Source organism: Salmo salar, chromosome 13 (assembly GCF_965601325.2).
Source record: "Salmo salar chromosome 13, fSalSal1, whole genome shotgun sequence".
Lineage (NCBI taxonomy): Eukaryota > Metazoa > Chordata > Actinopteri > Salmoniformes > Salmonidae > Salmo > Salmo salar.
The window spans coordinates 90208743-90222421 of record NC_138303.1 but is presented as its reverse complement, the minus strand read 5'-3'; the positions used below and the strand labels follow the sequence as shown (position 1 = coordinate 90222421).

General features: G+C 42.2%; 1 protein-coding gene across 8 annotated transcripts in view; it reads left to right on the top strand.

Annotated features, from left to right (window-relative positions):
- Positions 1-9125, top strand: part of acaca (acetyl-CoA carboxylase alpha) — a 55919-nt gene extending 46794 nt beyond the window's left edge. For 7 of the 8 annotated variants that reach the window (XM_082960435.1, XM_082960433.1, XM_082960431.1 and 4 more), the window contains 4 exons: positions 1799-1953; positions 3837-4007; positions 5815-5951; positions 6173-9125. In XM_082960435.1, the coding sequence (XP_082816561.1) occupies positions 1799-1953; positions 3837-4007; positions 5815-5951; positions 6173-6302 (593 nt within the window). In that variant the 3' untranslated portion in view covers positions 6303-9125. Of the gene's footprint in view, positions 1-1798; positions 1954-3836; positions 4008-5814; positions 5956-6172 lie in introns of those variants that run through there. The other variant, XM_045692350.1, reaches the window with a different exon arrangement.
- The last annotated feature ends 4554 nt before the right edge of the window (positions 9126-13679 follow it).

Sequence of the window (13679 nt, the reverse complement as noted above, 5' to 3'; positions counted from 1 at the left end):
TTACATTTAAGTCATTTAGCAGACGCTCTTATCCAGAGCGACTTACAAATTGGTGCATTCACCTTATAATATCCAGTGGAACAACCACTTTACAATAGTGCATCTAAATCTTTTAAAGGGGGGTTAGAAGGATTACTTTATCCTATCCCAGGTATTCCTTAAAGAGGTGGGGACAATAAAGTCAAGGTACTGGAGTGGCCATCACAATGCCCTGACCTCAATCCTATAGAAAATTTGTGGGCAGAACTGAAAGTGTGTGTGTGAGCACGGAGGCCTACAAACCTGACTCAGTTACACCAGCTCTGTCAGCAGGAATGGGCCAAAATCCACCTAACTTATTGGGGGAAGCTTGTGGAAGGCTACCTAAAACTTTTGACCCAAGTTAAACAATTTAAAGGCAATGCTACCAGATACTAATTGAGAGTATGTAAACGTCTGACCTACTGGGAATGTGATGAACGAAATAAAATCTGAAATAAATCATTCTCTCTACTATTATTCTGACATTTCACATTCTTAAAATAAAGTGGTGATCCTAACTGACCTAAGACAGGGAATTTTTACTAGGATTAAATGTCAGGAATTGTGAAAAACGGAGTTTAAATGTATTTAGCTAAGGTGTATGTAAACTTCCGACTTCAACTGTGGGTGTCTGGTTAGACTGTAAACTCTCCTTCCAGACTCACATAAAGCATCTCCAATCCAAAATTAAATCTACAATCTTCCTATTTCGCAGAAAGGCCTCCTTCACTCATGCTGCCAAACATACCCTCGTAAAACGGACTATCCTACCGATCCTTGACTTCGGCGACATCAGTTACAAAATAGCCTCCAACGCTCCACTCAGCATACTTGATGTAGTCTTTCAGTGTCATCCGTTTTGTCACCAAAGCCCCATATACTATCCACCACTGCGACCTGTATGCTCTCGTTGGCTGACCCTACATATTCATCGCCATACCCACTGGCTCCAGTTCATCTATAAGTCTATGCTAGGTAAAGCCCCGCCTTATCTCAGCTCACTGGTCACAATAGCAACACCCACCCATAGCACGAGCTCCAGCAGGTATATTTCACTGGTCACCCCCAAAGCCAACACTTCCTTTGGCTGCCTTTCAGTTCTCTGCTGCCCTTGACTGGAATGAATTGCAAAAATCACTGAAGCTGGAGTCTTGTATCTCCCTCTCTAACTTTAAGCATCAGCTGTCAAAGCAGCTTGCCGATCACTATACCTGTACACAGCCAATCTGTAAATAGCACACCCAACTACCTCATCCCCATATTGCTACTTATCCTCTTGCTCTTTTGCACCCCAGTATCTCTACTTGCACATCATCAGCACATCTATCACTCCAGTGTTAATGCTCAATTGTAATTATTTTGCCTCCATGGCCTATTTATTGCCTTCCTCCCTACTCTTCTACATTTGCACATAGATGTTTCTATTGTGTTATTGACTGTACGTTTATGTGTAACTCTGTTGTTTTTGTCGCACTGCTTTGCTTTATCTTGGCCAGGTCGCAGTTGTAAATGAGAACTTGTTCTCAACTGGCCTACCTGGTTAAAAGTGAAATAAAAAATTCAAACAATTCTGTCAATAAGGAAGTGTAGCCCATCCCAAATGTTCAGCATCACATTGACACAATGTCCTTGGCATGTTAGTTTCTGATGTTACATAAATGTTCTTGGCATACAGCTGGCTTGAATCATACCTCCGTGAATAATCCCTGCCTCACCATAACCTGCTCAGTATGGTTTGTGTTGTAACCCTTCTGCTCATTTTGCTCCCCCTCCCCAGGTACCCCAGAGCTGGGCCCGCCAGAGAGGAAGGAACTGGAGACCAAACTAATGGAGCGGGAAGAGTTCCTGTTACCCATCTACCACCAGGTAGCCGTGCAGTTCGCCGACCTCCACGACACCCCGGGACGCATGCAGGAGAAGGGCGTCATCACGGTGAGACGACACTGTCACAGTCACGCTGAAGCGAAAGTGATCACAATAGAGATTGTGTCAGAACACTATCAAAATGAAGGGTGCAATAGGGTCCCCCACAGCAATATGAGAAGAAATGTTAGTTTTCTTTGATAAAATCTAACTCATACACACACACCATGTCTATGCAGTATGTGAGTAACCAAGCCTGTATTACCCAGGATGCAGTAGCCTGGTACAGTTGATGAGATGCCTAGGGAATAGTGTGTTCCAATCTCTCTCAGGCTGTGAGACGTGTCTTTATAATTATCTGCTGATGACCCGGACCATCACCTCAGCAAGCACAGAACAGCCCCAGGCAGGATTCCAGGCTCTCTATCACACACACGCTCACACACTTGAAACACACACTCGTGTACGCACAATGGGTTACTTCATGAGAGAAGACTGCTGGGGCATTTCTGTATAAGAGACGACAATCTCTCTGACACTCTCGATGCATGCAAATGTAACAGCAAAATCATCTCTGATGGATGCCTGCAAATGCAACAGCACAATAATCTGTGATTGACAGACACACAGATTCCCATTAGAATACCAAGGACCAATGGATTTCTCTGGGGGTCTCTCTTCCACTCAGTGGCGATTTTTAGCATGAAAATCTTGGTGGGGCAACCCCCCCCCCCCCCCCCCCCCCCCAATAAAGCTGTCCCAACATCAGAGCTTTATTTCCAGCACCATGGAGGGAATCCTTACCACCGCTACACCTGGCTATCAGTGGATCCTTGTCTGGCAACGAAACAATTCATTCAGCCTTGTTTACTACCTTTTAAAAAAACATAGCTGATATGGCTGACCATATCTCCCTGGCACATTACATCATTTATGCAGCAACTTATAAGACATTGTTATGCGCGGCGGTTACAATTCCGAGTTGGATGACCGTTCAAAACATATTTTCCAATCCAACTTCCCAGTTGCAAAGCTTGCGGTTAGCCACTGTCACCGATTCCTTCCAAACAACTCATTGTTGAATTTGCGATGTCCAACTTGTGTAATGTTTGGTCGATGAGCACAAAACGTTTTATCTTTATTTTCTCTTCATTATTTCTCTTCATATGACAAGGATTAAAAAGGATTTGCCAGTAGACTTGATTCATGACGATGACTGCTAGCTAAGATTGTGAAAGTAAGATGTTGACATGATCAGTCCAATCAAAGCTACTGTACATATAATGTGATTTGATGTCATTTCTGTGGCCAATGACCTTGAGCCTTCTTGGAAGGGCACTTGTTATATAACTCTATGGTAAGACCCAAAGGGCTGACATTTTGGATGTACTAAAAGACTGAAGCTAGGCGATTGCACAAGGTCCCCATGAGTGACAGAATACTGAGCCAATCACGGTGCAACGCTCCTATTTTCTGCTTGCCCGCCCCACCACCACAGAAAGCACTGAGCTAGGCTGAAACGCCTGCATTTTGGAGCTGCCTTAATCAAGAAATCGGAAAAGAGACCGTTGTGGTATGCGGCTTTATTAACTCAATTCTATATATTTTTTTCAAAATTGCTTTAAAACTGATATGTGACACGTATTAATGCCAAAATATTTTTTTTTTAAATTGGCATGTAGGTCTCAAAGCAGGTGGGGCTCAGCCCAAATAAATGACAGGACACCACTGCTTGCACTCATAAGTTCTCATATCATGATGAACAAATATTTTATTCAGTTCAAAATAATAAAACATGTATGTAAGTAATGTCAGATATTAGACAATGTTTTGGTGAATAATTACACATTATACGATTCTATTTAAATGTTAAAAGTACAGTGTCAGCTAGTATGGCTTGTCTGTGAGATATATCCTCTCTGAAGCTCTGGTGTGTGTGATTGGTTTCCCAGGACATTCTGGAGTGGCGGACGTCACGTCACTTCTTCTACTGGCGCCTGAGGCGTCTGCTGCTGGAGGACACGGTCAAGATGAAGATCCAGGTGGCCAACAGCGAGCTGACTGATGGACAGATCCAGGCCATGCTGAGACGCTGGTTCGTAGAGGCTGAGGGGACCGTGAAGGTGACTGTCCACTACCCGCTCCTCTACTTTCCTTAAACCAGCCCACCACAGCACCGAGACACTGACGGTCACTGTCGGCTAGTTTATTTATTTATTTAACCTTTATTTAACCAGGTAGGCTAGTTGAGAACAAGTTCTCATTTGCAACTGCGACCTGGCCAAGATAAAGCATAGCAATTCGACACATACAACAACACAGAGTTACATATGGAATAAACAAAACAGTCAATAATACAGTAAAACAAAACAGAAAGTCTATATACAGTGAGTGCAAATGAGGTAAGTTAAAGCAATAAATAGGCCATGGTGGCGAAGTAATTACAATATAGCAATTAAACACGGGAATGGTAGATGTGCAGAAGATGAATGTGCAAGTAGAGATACTGGGGTGCAAAGGAGCAAGATAAATAAATACAGTATGGGGATGAGGTAGGTATATATATGGGCTATGTACAGGTGCAGTGATCTGTGAGCTGCTCTGACAGCTGGTGCTTAAAGCTAATGAGGGAGATATGAGTCTCCAGCTTCAGAGATTTTTGCAGTTCGTTCCATTCATTGGCAGCAGAGAAATGGAAGGAAAGACTACCAAAGGAGGAATTTGCTTTGGGGGTGACCAGTGAAATATACCTGCTGGGGCGTGTGCTACGGGTGGGTGCTGCTATGGTGACCAGTGAGCTGAGATAAGGCGGGGCTTTACCTAGCAGAGACTTGTAGATAGCCAGTTGGTTTGGCGACGAGTATGAAGCGAGGGCCAACCAACGAGAGCGTACAAGTCGCAATGGTGGGTAGTGTATGGGGCTTCGGTGACAAAACGGATGGCACTGTGATAGACTGCATCCAGTTTGTTGAGTAGAGTGTTGTAGGCTATTTTATAGATGACTTCACCGAAGTTGAGGATCGGTAGGATGGTCAGTTTTACGAGGGTATGTTTGGCAGCATGAGTGAAGGATGCTTTGTTGCGATATAGGAAGCCGATTCTAGATTTAATTTATGGATTGGAGATGCTTAATGTGAGTCTGGAAGGAGAGTTTACAGTCTAACCAGAGGCTGCAGAGTATATATCTATACCGTCCTTTACAGTATCATAATTAAAGTCTGGTTTTAGTCATTTTCAAAACAAATACATTCCGATCAGTTACATTTCAAACCAGGAGTTGTGGTGTCTTGGATATGGCTAGGTAGAACTAACTTGAAGTGATGGTGATAGAAGAGATGTCCCTTAGCCCAGACATCTGCCTTCAGGGCTGACTAGAAAAAGCCCAGCTCCTGAGGTACACTGAGAGTATATCTTTAGAAGCGGCCGTCTTGTTAGCTTAATACATTACTCCAATCAGGGCCGGCTATCTTAAGCTACAATTAATCCGAGCCCTGGCACGTGCAGATAGGAGTGCGACACGCTGTTTCTTAATTAAAATCAAACGGATAAAAAATGATTAATAAGGGCATTAAATGTTCTTGCGGACTACAAGCAGGAGCGCTCTTAAAATGGCGTGAGGTCACGCCCTCCCAATCTGCCTAAGCCCCCCCCCCGTCTGCCTTTGTTTGGGATCAGAGACTGGCTGCGCTCATGAATAGGGATCTCTCTATCAGGTCCAGTCAAAAAGGCATCAGTGGTCTGCTTTGTAGCTCTTTCACTTCTGATAGGATATTATTTTCATTTATTTTTTTATTTTTTTCACTTTCTTGCTTTTCTAGTTCAAACAAGCAAGGTTATGAGAAAATTATTGTAGTACTCTCCTGCTCGAAAATGGGTACATTTTAAGGCCAAAAAAAGTAATCTTCCTCTCTTCTCTCTGTATGTGTGCAGGCGTATCTATGGGACAGCAATGAGGAGGTAGTGGAGTGGCTGGAGAAGCAGCTGAAGGAGGAGGAGGGGGCCAGGTCTATTGTCGATGAGAACATTAAGTACATCCGCAGGGACCACATCCTCAAGCAAATCCGCAGGTGAGACAGCCTGGGAACTGGGAACTTACTGGCCTTTAGATGTCCGGTAGCAGTCAACTCAAAGCCTTGTATAGTACCATATGTTTATGCAGTGGGATATTTCCTGGTGTCAGGAAAGTGCAATGTCACTGATTCCCACATAATCAATTTATTCCATGTAATTCTTTGTTTTACTGTGCATTGCCTTAATTTCACTCACAATCTCTCATCTCTTTTCTTAGCCTGGTCCAAGCCAACCCTGAGGTTGCCATGGATTCCATCGTGCACATGACCCAACACATCTCCCCAACACAGCGTGCTGAGGTGGTCCGCATCCTGTCTACCATGGATGCTGCCCCGGCCGCCACCTAAGCCTCATTTATACCTGGTTCTAACATGCATCCTTTGTCTTGATCTTGTCCACATTCTGATCTTGTCCAGATTTTTAGAGCGGTATAGATTATTGTGATCATATCTTCCTGACCACCTCCGGAGGTAGTCAGGGACCCATTTGTATTTGGATATCAATCCATTGTAAACAGATCTGGATGGTCAATCCATTTAAATCATTATACCGGTCTCTAAAACCATTGACAGGTAGCTCCATTGACTTATCGCCTCCTTAATTGTCTTACAAAAATTATATATATTTTTAAAGATTATCTGTCACATAATTTGCATACAGGGAGGCACCAAGAAATCTGGTTGGTGGATAAGAGACACATTTTACTACCATGTGTAGATCAAATTGTATTTGTCACATGGGCTGAATACAACAGGTGTAGACTTTACTGTGAAATGCTTACTTATGAGCCTTTTCCCAGCAATGCAGAATTAAAAAGTAAGAAACATTAGCAAAATAAAAAGAAGTAATAACACAATCAATGAACAATATCGAGGCTATATACAAGGAGTACCTGTACCGAGTCGATGTGCAGGGGTACGAGGTAGTTGAAGCAATCAGGAAAGATGAGGGTATCAGCAGCGTGTGTGTGTGTGTGGGGTAGAGCAGTGAGTATGCAAGAGAGTCAGTGATTTTATTTTTAATTAAAACAATTTTTTTATAAAAGGGTATTCATCAGAGGCAATGTGGGCACAATCAGAATGTGAATATGATCCGGACAAAGGACCCACGTTAGCACCAGTTATAAACCTGAGGGCCTCTCCTCTCAGCCTGGCCCCACTGTCTCCGGTGCACTGCACCCTGGCACTGCCCCTGTGGAGGAACAGTGTTGGAAACTGGAGCTGGAGGAGCGAACATGGCAGCTGACGAGTTTGTGCTGTTACTGATGAAACTGTTGGCAATGATTCGGGGGGGGGGGGGGGAGAGCGGAGACACACAGGGACTGATGTCCAGGGTAATGAATTTACACAAGTCTTACAGAATGTGTGTTCGTGTTGATAAACTCCTTCCTAATATTGAGTTGCAACCCCTTTTGCCCTGAGAATAGCCTCAATTTGTTGGGGCATGGACTCTACAAGGTGTTGAAAGCATTCCACAGGGATGCTGGCCCATGTTGATTCCAATGCTTGCAACAGTTGGCTGGATGGCCTTTGGGTGGTGGACCACTCTTGATACACACGGGAAACTGTTGAGCATGAAAAATCCAGCAGCGTTGCAGTTCTTGACACACTCAAACCTGTGCCCTTGACACCTATTATAGCCCGTTCAAAGTCACTTAAATCTTTTGTCTTGCCCATTCACCTTCTGAATGGCACTCATACAGTCCATCTCTCAAGGCTTAAAAATCCTTCTTTAATCTATTTCTTACAATTCATCTACACTGATGTGAAGTGACAATAAGGCATCATACTGTAGTTTTCACCTGGTCAGTCTGTCATGGAAAGAGCAGGTGTTCATGTTTTGTACACTCAGTGTATCTAATAGATGTGTATATGTAAGTGCAATTTGAAAAATGATCAACAAAGCAGAGACCAGACACGATATGCTTGTATAGCTAACATGAATGAGGCCAAGCTTAGGGACGACACACTTGACCAAAGTGGAAGCAGCTCTTCATCCATTTGCAATCATAAAGAGCCTCTGTACTATGGGACAGGAAAACATGCATTGGGTTTTGGGGTGTTTTGATGGTGATCTTGATAATAAAATGGCAGCAGATTGCTAGGAGGGTTCACTAGGGTGGGGGGGGGTTAGTACACATTTTGGAGGGAGCACTTATTTACTGCTAAAAACCCAGGGTAGTGCATGGCGCTACCGGGGCATTGTGATTGGGAAAGTGGGCCGATCTGCCCTGGGCCTGGAGTGCGGGAGAGAAGAGTCCAGCAGGAGGAGAGGCCTATTCAGACCAACCACACTGGCCCTGGGGTGAGCCAAGGGCAGGCAGACACACGCAGACACACGCTTACTTACATTAGGCTTTAGTGCAGCACAGCTTGCTCTATAGTATACTAAAAGTCTGACACACAAGCAAACACTATCAATGGCAATTGTTGCCATAATGGTTAAGAATGAATAGTTCACTTACTGTGGGGTATATTTTTGGCAATTATTGTGGCTTATTCCCACCAAAAAACATGTTCAAAATGTGTTTTTTCTGTATTTGTTTTGTTGAAAATGTGAAACATTTAGGTGACTAATTTATTAAATGGCAATCATGTTAAAGAGAACTAGGTACTGTACGCTGGAGTAATACAGTCAGTATTACAGGTGTGTTTTAAAATGTTCACTGTAATTCTGAGTTAATTATTGATCAGCAGTTCTTTCCATGGAGTCATTGGGATCAGGGTTTGCTATAAAAAATAAAAAAAGTTTGCTTGCTCACTCAAACTCTAGGCCCGATTACTAAAACATTCAAATGTACAAAAAAGTATCTGAAATGGAGCACACAACAACTGTCATTTTATATAGTTTAATAACCAGTGGTGTAAAAATACCCCAAAACACTACTTAAGTAGTACTTTAAAGTATCTGTACTTTACTATTTATATTTTTGACAACTAATGTACTTTCTACTCCATACATGTTCCCTGGCACCCAAAAGTACTCGTTACATTTTGGATGCTTAGCAGGACAGGAAAATGGTCCAGTTCACATACTTCAAGAGAACATCCCTTTCCATCTACTGCCTCTGGTCTCTGGCGGACTCACTAAACACACATGCTTTGTTTGTAAATGATGTCTGAGTGTTGTAGTGTGCCCCTGGCTCTCTGTAAATAAAAAAACAAGCTGTGCCGTTTGGTTTACTTAATATAAGTAATTTTAAATGATTTATATCTTTACTTTTGATACTTAAGCATTAACCATACTTTTATTCAAAGTAATATTTTACTGGGTGACTCACTTTTCCTTGAGTAATTTTCAATTATGTTATCTTTGCTTTTACTCAAGTATGACAATTGGGTACTTTTTCCACCACTGTTAATAAAAGATAGATATTGGTCTCCACTAGGCTGATGACATACAAGTGTATACTAAGGTCAAACTTTAGTCCAATCGTGGTCTGGGGTGGTCAAGCTGTTAGGGCCACTGGCTTCAGCACGCACATATGGGCCTACCATGTTCTGGCACAAATACAGTGCATTCGGGAAGTATTCAGACCCCTTGACTTTTTCCACATTTTTGTTACGTTACACCCATTTTAGAATAAGGCTGTAATACATTATTTTCCCTCATCAATCTACACACAATACCCCATCATGACAAAGCAAAAACAGGTTTTTAGATTTAAAAAAATTGTGTATAAAAAAACAAAAACATTTGAACTATATATTCACGTACTGTACCAGTAAAAAGTTTGGACACACCTACTCATTCAAAGATTTTTCTTTATTTTTACTATTTTCTACATTGTAGAATAATAGTGAAGACGTGAACTATGAAATAACATATGGAATCAAGTAGTAACCAAAAAAACTGTTAAATCACAATCGATTTTATATTTGAGATTCTTCAAAGTAGCCACCCTTTGCCTTGATGACAGCTTTGCACACACTTGGCATTCTCTCAACCAGCTTCATGAGGTAGTCACCTGTAAATAATTTCGATTAACAGGTGTGCCTTGAGTTAATTTGTGGAATTTCTTTCCTTAATGCGTTTGAGCAAATCAGTTGTGTTGTGACAAGGTAGGGGTGGTACACAGAAGATAGCCCTATTTGGTAAAAGACGAAGTCCATGTTATGGAAAGAACAGCTCAAATAAGCAAAGAGAAATGACAGTCCATCATTACTTTGAGACATGAAGGTCAGTCAATCTGGAACATTATAAGAAATTTGAAAGTTTCTTTAAGTGCAGTCGCAAAAACCATCAAGCGCTATGATGAAACTGGCTCTCATGAGGACCGCCACAGGAAAGGAAGACCCAAAGTTACTTCTGCTGCAGAGGATGTTCATTAAAGTTACCAGCCTCAGAAATTGCAGACCAAATAAATGCTTCACAGAGTTCAAGTAACAGACACATCTCAACATCAACTGTTCAGAGGAGACTACGTGTATCAGGCCTTCATGGTCGAATTTCTGCAAAGAAACCACTACTAAAGGACACTATTAAGAAGAACAGACGTGCTTGGGCCAAGAAACAAGAGCAATGGATTTTAGACCAGTGGAAATCTGTCCTTTGATCTGAGTCCAAATATGAGATTTTTGGTTCCAACTGCCATGTCTTTGTGAGACGCAGAATAGGTGAACGGATGCTCTCCGCATGTGTGGTTCCCACCATGAAGCATGGAGGTGATGTGATGGTGCTTTGCTGGTGACACTGTCTGTGATTATTTAGAATTCAAGGCACACTTAACCAGCATGTCTACCACTGCATTCTGCAGCGATATGACATCTCATCTAGTTTGCACTTAGTGGGACTATCATTTGTTTACCATTTGTTTTTCAACAGGATAATGACCCAACACACCTCCAGGCTGTGTAAGGGCTATTTGACCAAGAAGGACAGTGATGGAGTGCTGCATCAGATGACCTGGCCTCCACAATCACCCAACCTCAACCCAATTGAGATGGTTTGGGATGAGTTGGACAGCAGAGTGAAGGAAAAGCAGTCAACAAGTGCTCAGCATGTGGGAAGTCCTTCAAGACTGTTGGAAAAGCATTCCAGGTCAAGCTGGTTGAGAGAATGCCAAGAGTGTGCAAAGCTGGCATCAAGGCAAAGGGTGGCTACTTTGAAGAATCTCAAATATATTTGGATTTGTTTAACACTTTTGGTTACTACATGATTCCATGTGTTATTTCATAGTTTTGATGTCTTCACTGTTATTCTGCAATGTAGAAAATAGTAAAAATAAAGAAAAACCCTTGAATGACTTGGTGTGTTCAAACTTTTGACTGGTACTGTAAGTATTCAGACCCTTTACTATGAGTCTTGAAATTGAGGTCAGGTGCATTTGTTGTCCATTGTTCATCTTTAAAATGTTTCTACAACTTGATCTGGGTCCATGATTTGGAAAGACACACACCTGTGTGTATATATATATATATATATATACTGCTCAAAAAAATAAAGGGAACACTTAAACAACACATCCTAGATCTGAATGAAAGAAATAATCTTATTAAATACTTTTTTCTTTACATAGTTGAATGTGCTGACAAGACAATCACACACAAATAATCAATGGAAATCCAATTTATCAACCCATGGAGGTCTGGATTTGGAGTCACACTCAAAAAGTGGAAAACCACACTACAGGCTGATCCAACTTTGATGTAATGTCCTTAAAACAAGTCAAAATGAGGCTCAGTAGTGTGTGTGGCCTCCACGTGCCTGTATGACCTCCCTACAACGCCTGGGCATGCTCCTGATGAGGTGGCGGATGGTCTCCTGAGGGATCTCCTCCCAGACCTGGACTAAAGCATCCGCCAACTCCTGGACAGTCTGTGGTGCAACGTGGCGTTGGTGGATGGAGCGAGACATGATGTCCCAGATGGGCTCAATTGGATTCAGGTCTGGGGAACGGGCGGGCCAGTCCATAGCATCAATGCCTTCCTCTTGCAGGAACTGCTGACACACTCCAGCCACATGAGGTCTAGCATTGTCTTGCATTAGGAGGAACCCAGGGCCAACCGCACCAGCATATGTTCTCACAAGGGGTCTGCGGATCTCATCTCGGTACCTAATGGCAGTCAGGCTACCTCTGGCGAGCACATGGAGGGCTGTGCGGCCCCCCAAAGAAATGCCACCCCACACCATGACTGACCCACCGCCAAACCGGTCATCCTGGAGGATGTTGCAGGCAGCAGAACGTTCTCCACGGCGTCTCCAGACTCTGTCACGTCTGTCACGTGCTCAGTGTGAACCTGCTTTCATCTGTGAAGAGCACAGGGCGCCAGTGGCGAATTTGCCAATCTTGGTGCTGCGGAAAAGGAGGAGGTCAAAGTGTAACCGATGTGAAATGGCAAGTTAGTTAGCGGTGGTGCGCGCTAGTAGCATTTCAATCGGACGTCACTCGCTCTGAGACTTGAAGTAGGGTTTCCCCTTGCGTCGCAAGGGCCGCGGCTTTTGTGGCGCGATGGGTAACGATGCTTCGTGGGGTGTCAGTTGTTGATGTGTGCAAGGGTCCCTGGTTCGAGCCCGGGTTGAAGCGAAGAGAGGGACGGAAGCTACACTGTTACATCAGCACATTCAACTATGTAACGAAAAAAGTATTTAATAAGATTATTTCATTCATTCAGATCTAGGATGTGTTATTTTAGTGTTCCCTTTATTTTTTTGAGCAGTGTATATAAGGTCCCACAGTTGACAGTGCATGTCAGAGCAAAAACCAAGCCATGAGGTCGAAGGAATTGTCCATAGAGCTCCGAGACAGGATTGTGTCGAGGCACAGATCTGGGGAATGGTACCAAAACATTTCCATCACAACCCATATGTTTTAAGGTAAATTAGTATATTATGTATAATTTACATTGATTGATTTGTTTTAGATTCGGATATCATATGGTTGTTATCATAATTTCACAAAAAGTTTAGGTGGAAATATCTTATTTTTCATGATGTTTTCAGCTGTGACCAAGGGAAGTTTATACATTCAGGGATAGGGTTGAATTATTAATATTAGGAAAATCTTAAAAATCACTTAAAACAATATTCAATACAAAGTCATGTACAAATGTGTTAAATAAATTGTATGATATTTCATTTTCAACTAAAATGGATGTTTAATGACGATGGAAATTACCTTTGTCTCTGGCTGTCTGGGGAAAATGACAAATATATAAATTCCTAAATAGTAAGATCGCAGCCATTATCAGATATTGTTTCTGGACAAATCAAAGACAATTATAATACTGGTAAAATGGTGTTTCAATAAGTTTTTATTTCTGAAAGTCAGCAGGGCCAAAGTGCCCGAAGTTGCAGAATCACCCAAATAGGACATGAATAAAATAATAATAAGTTACACAAACATTCGTTTTCATTCATACAAAGCGTCACGTGAATTGCCACAGTAGATTTGCCATGGTAAATGAGGAAATATTGTACTTTTTTATATTGTAAGGAATGCTTGTAAAAATGAATAAATCCCCCTTAGGGCTCTATCCAATCTATTCAAACTAAAGCTTTACAGATTCCGTGATAAAAATGTAAAGGTCATTTCCGTTTGAGGCGACATATGTAGCGTTTACAATGAATTTTACAATGAAGTCTCTGCTAAAGCAGGAACACTACTCTTTACATTTGTGTCGTGCTGTAAAGCTGAACTTCTGCGATGCGGATTGAATAGAGCCCTTAGTATGTTCAAAAAGGACACTACATTGTTCCGATTACAATACCAACCAGAGGGCGAA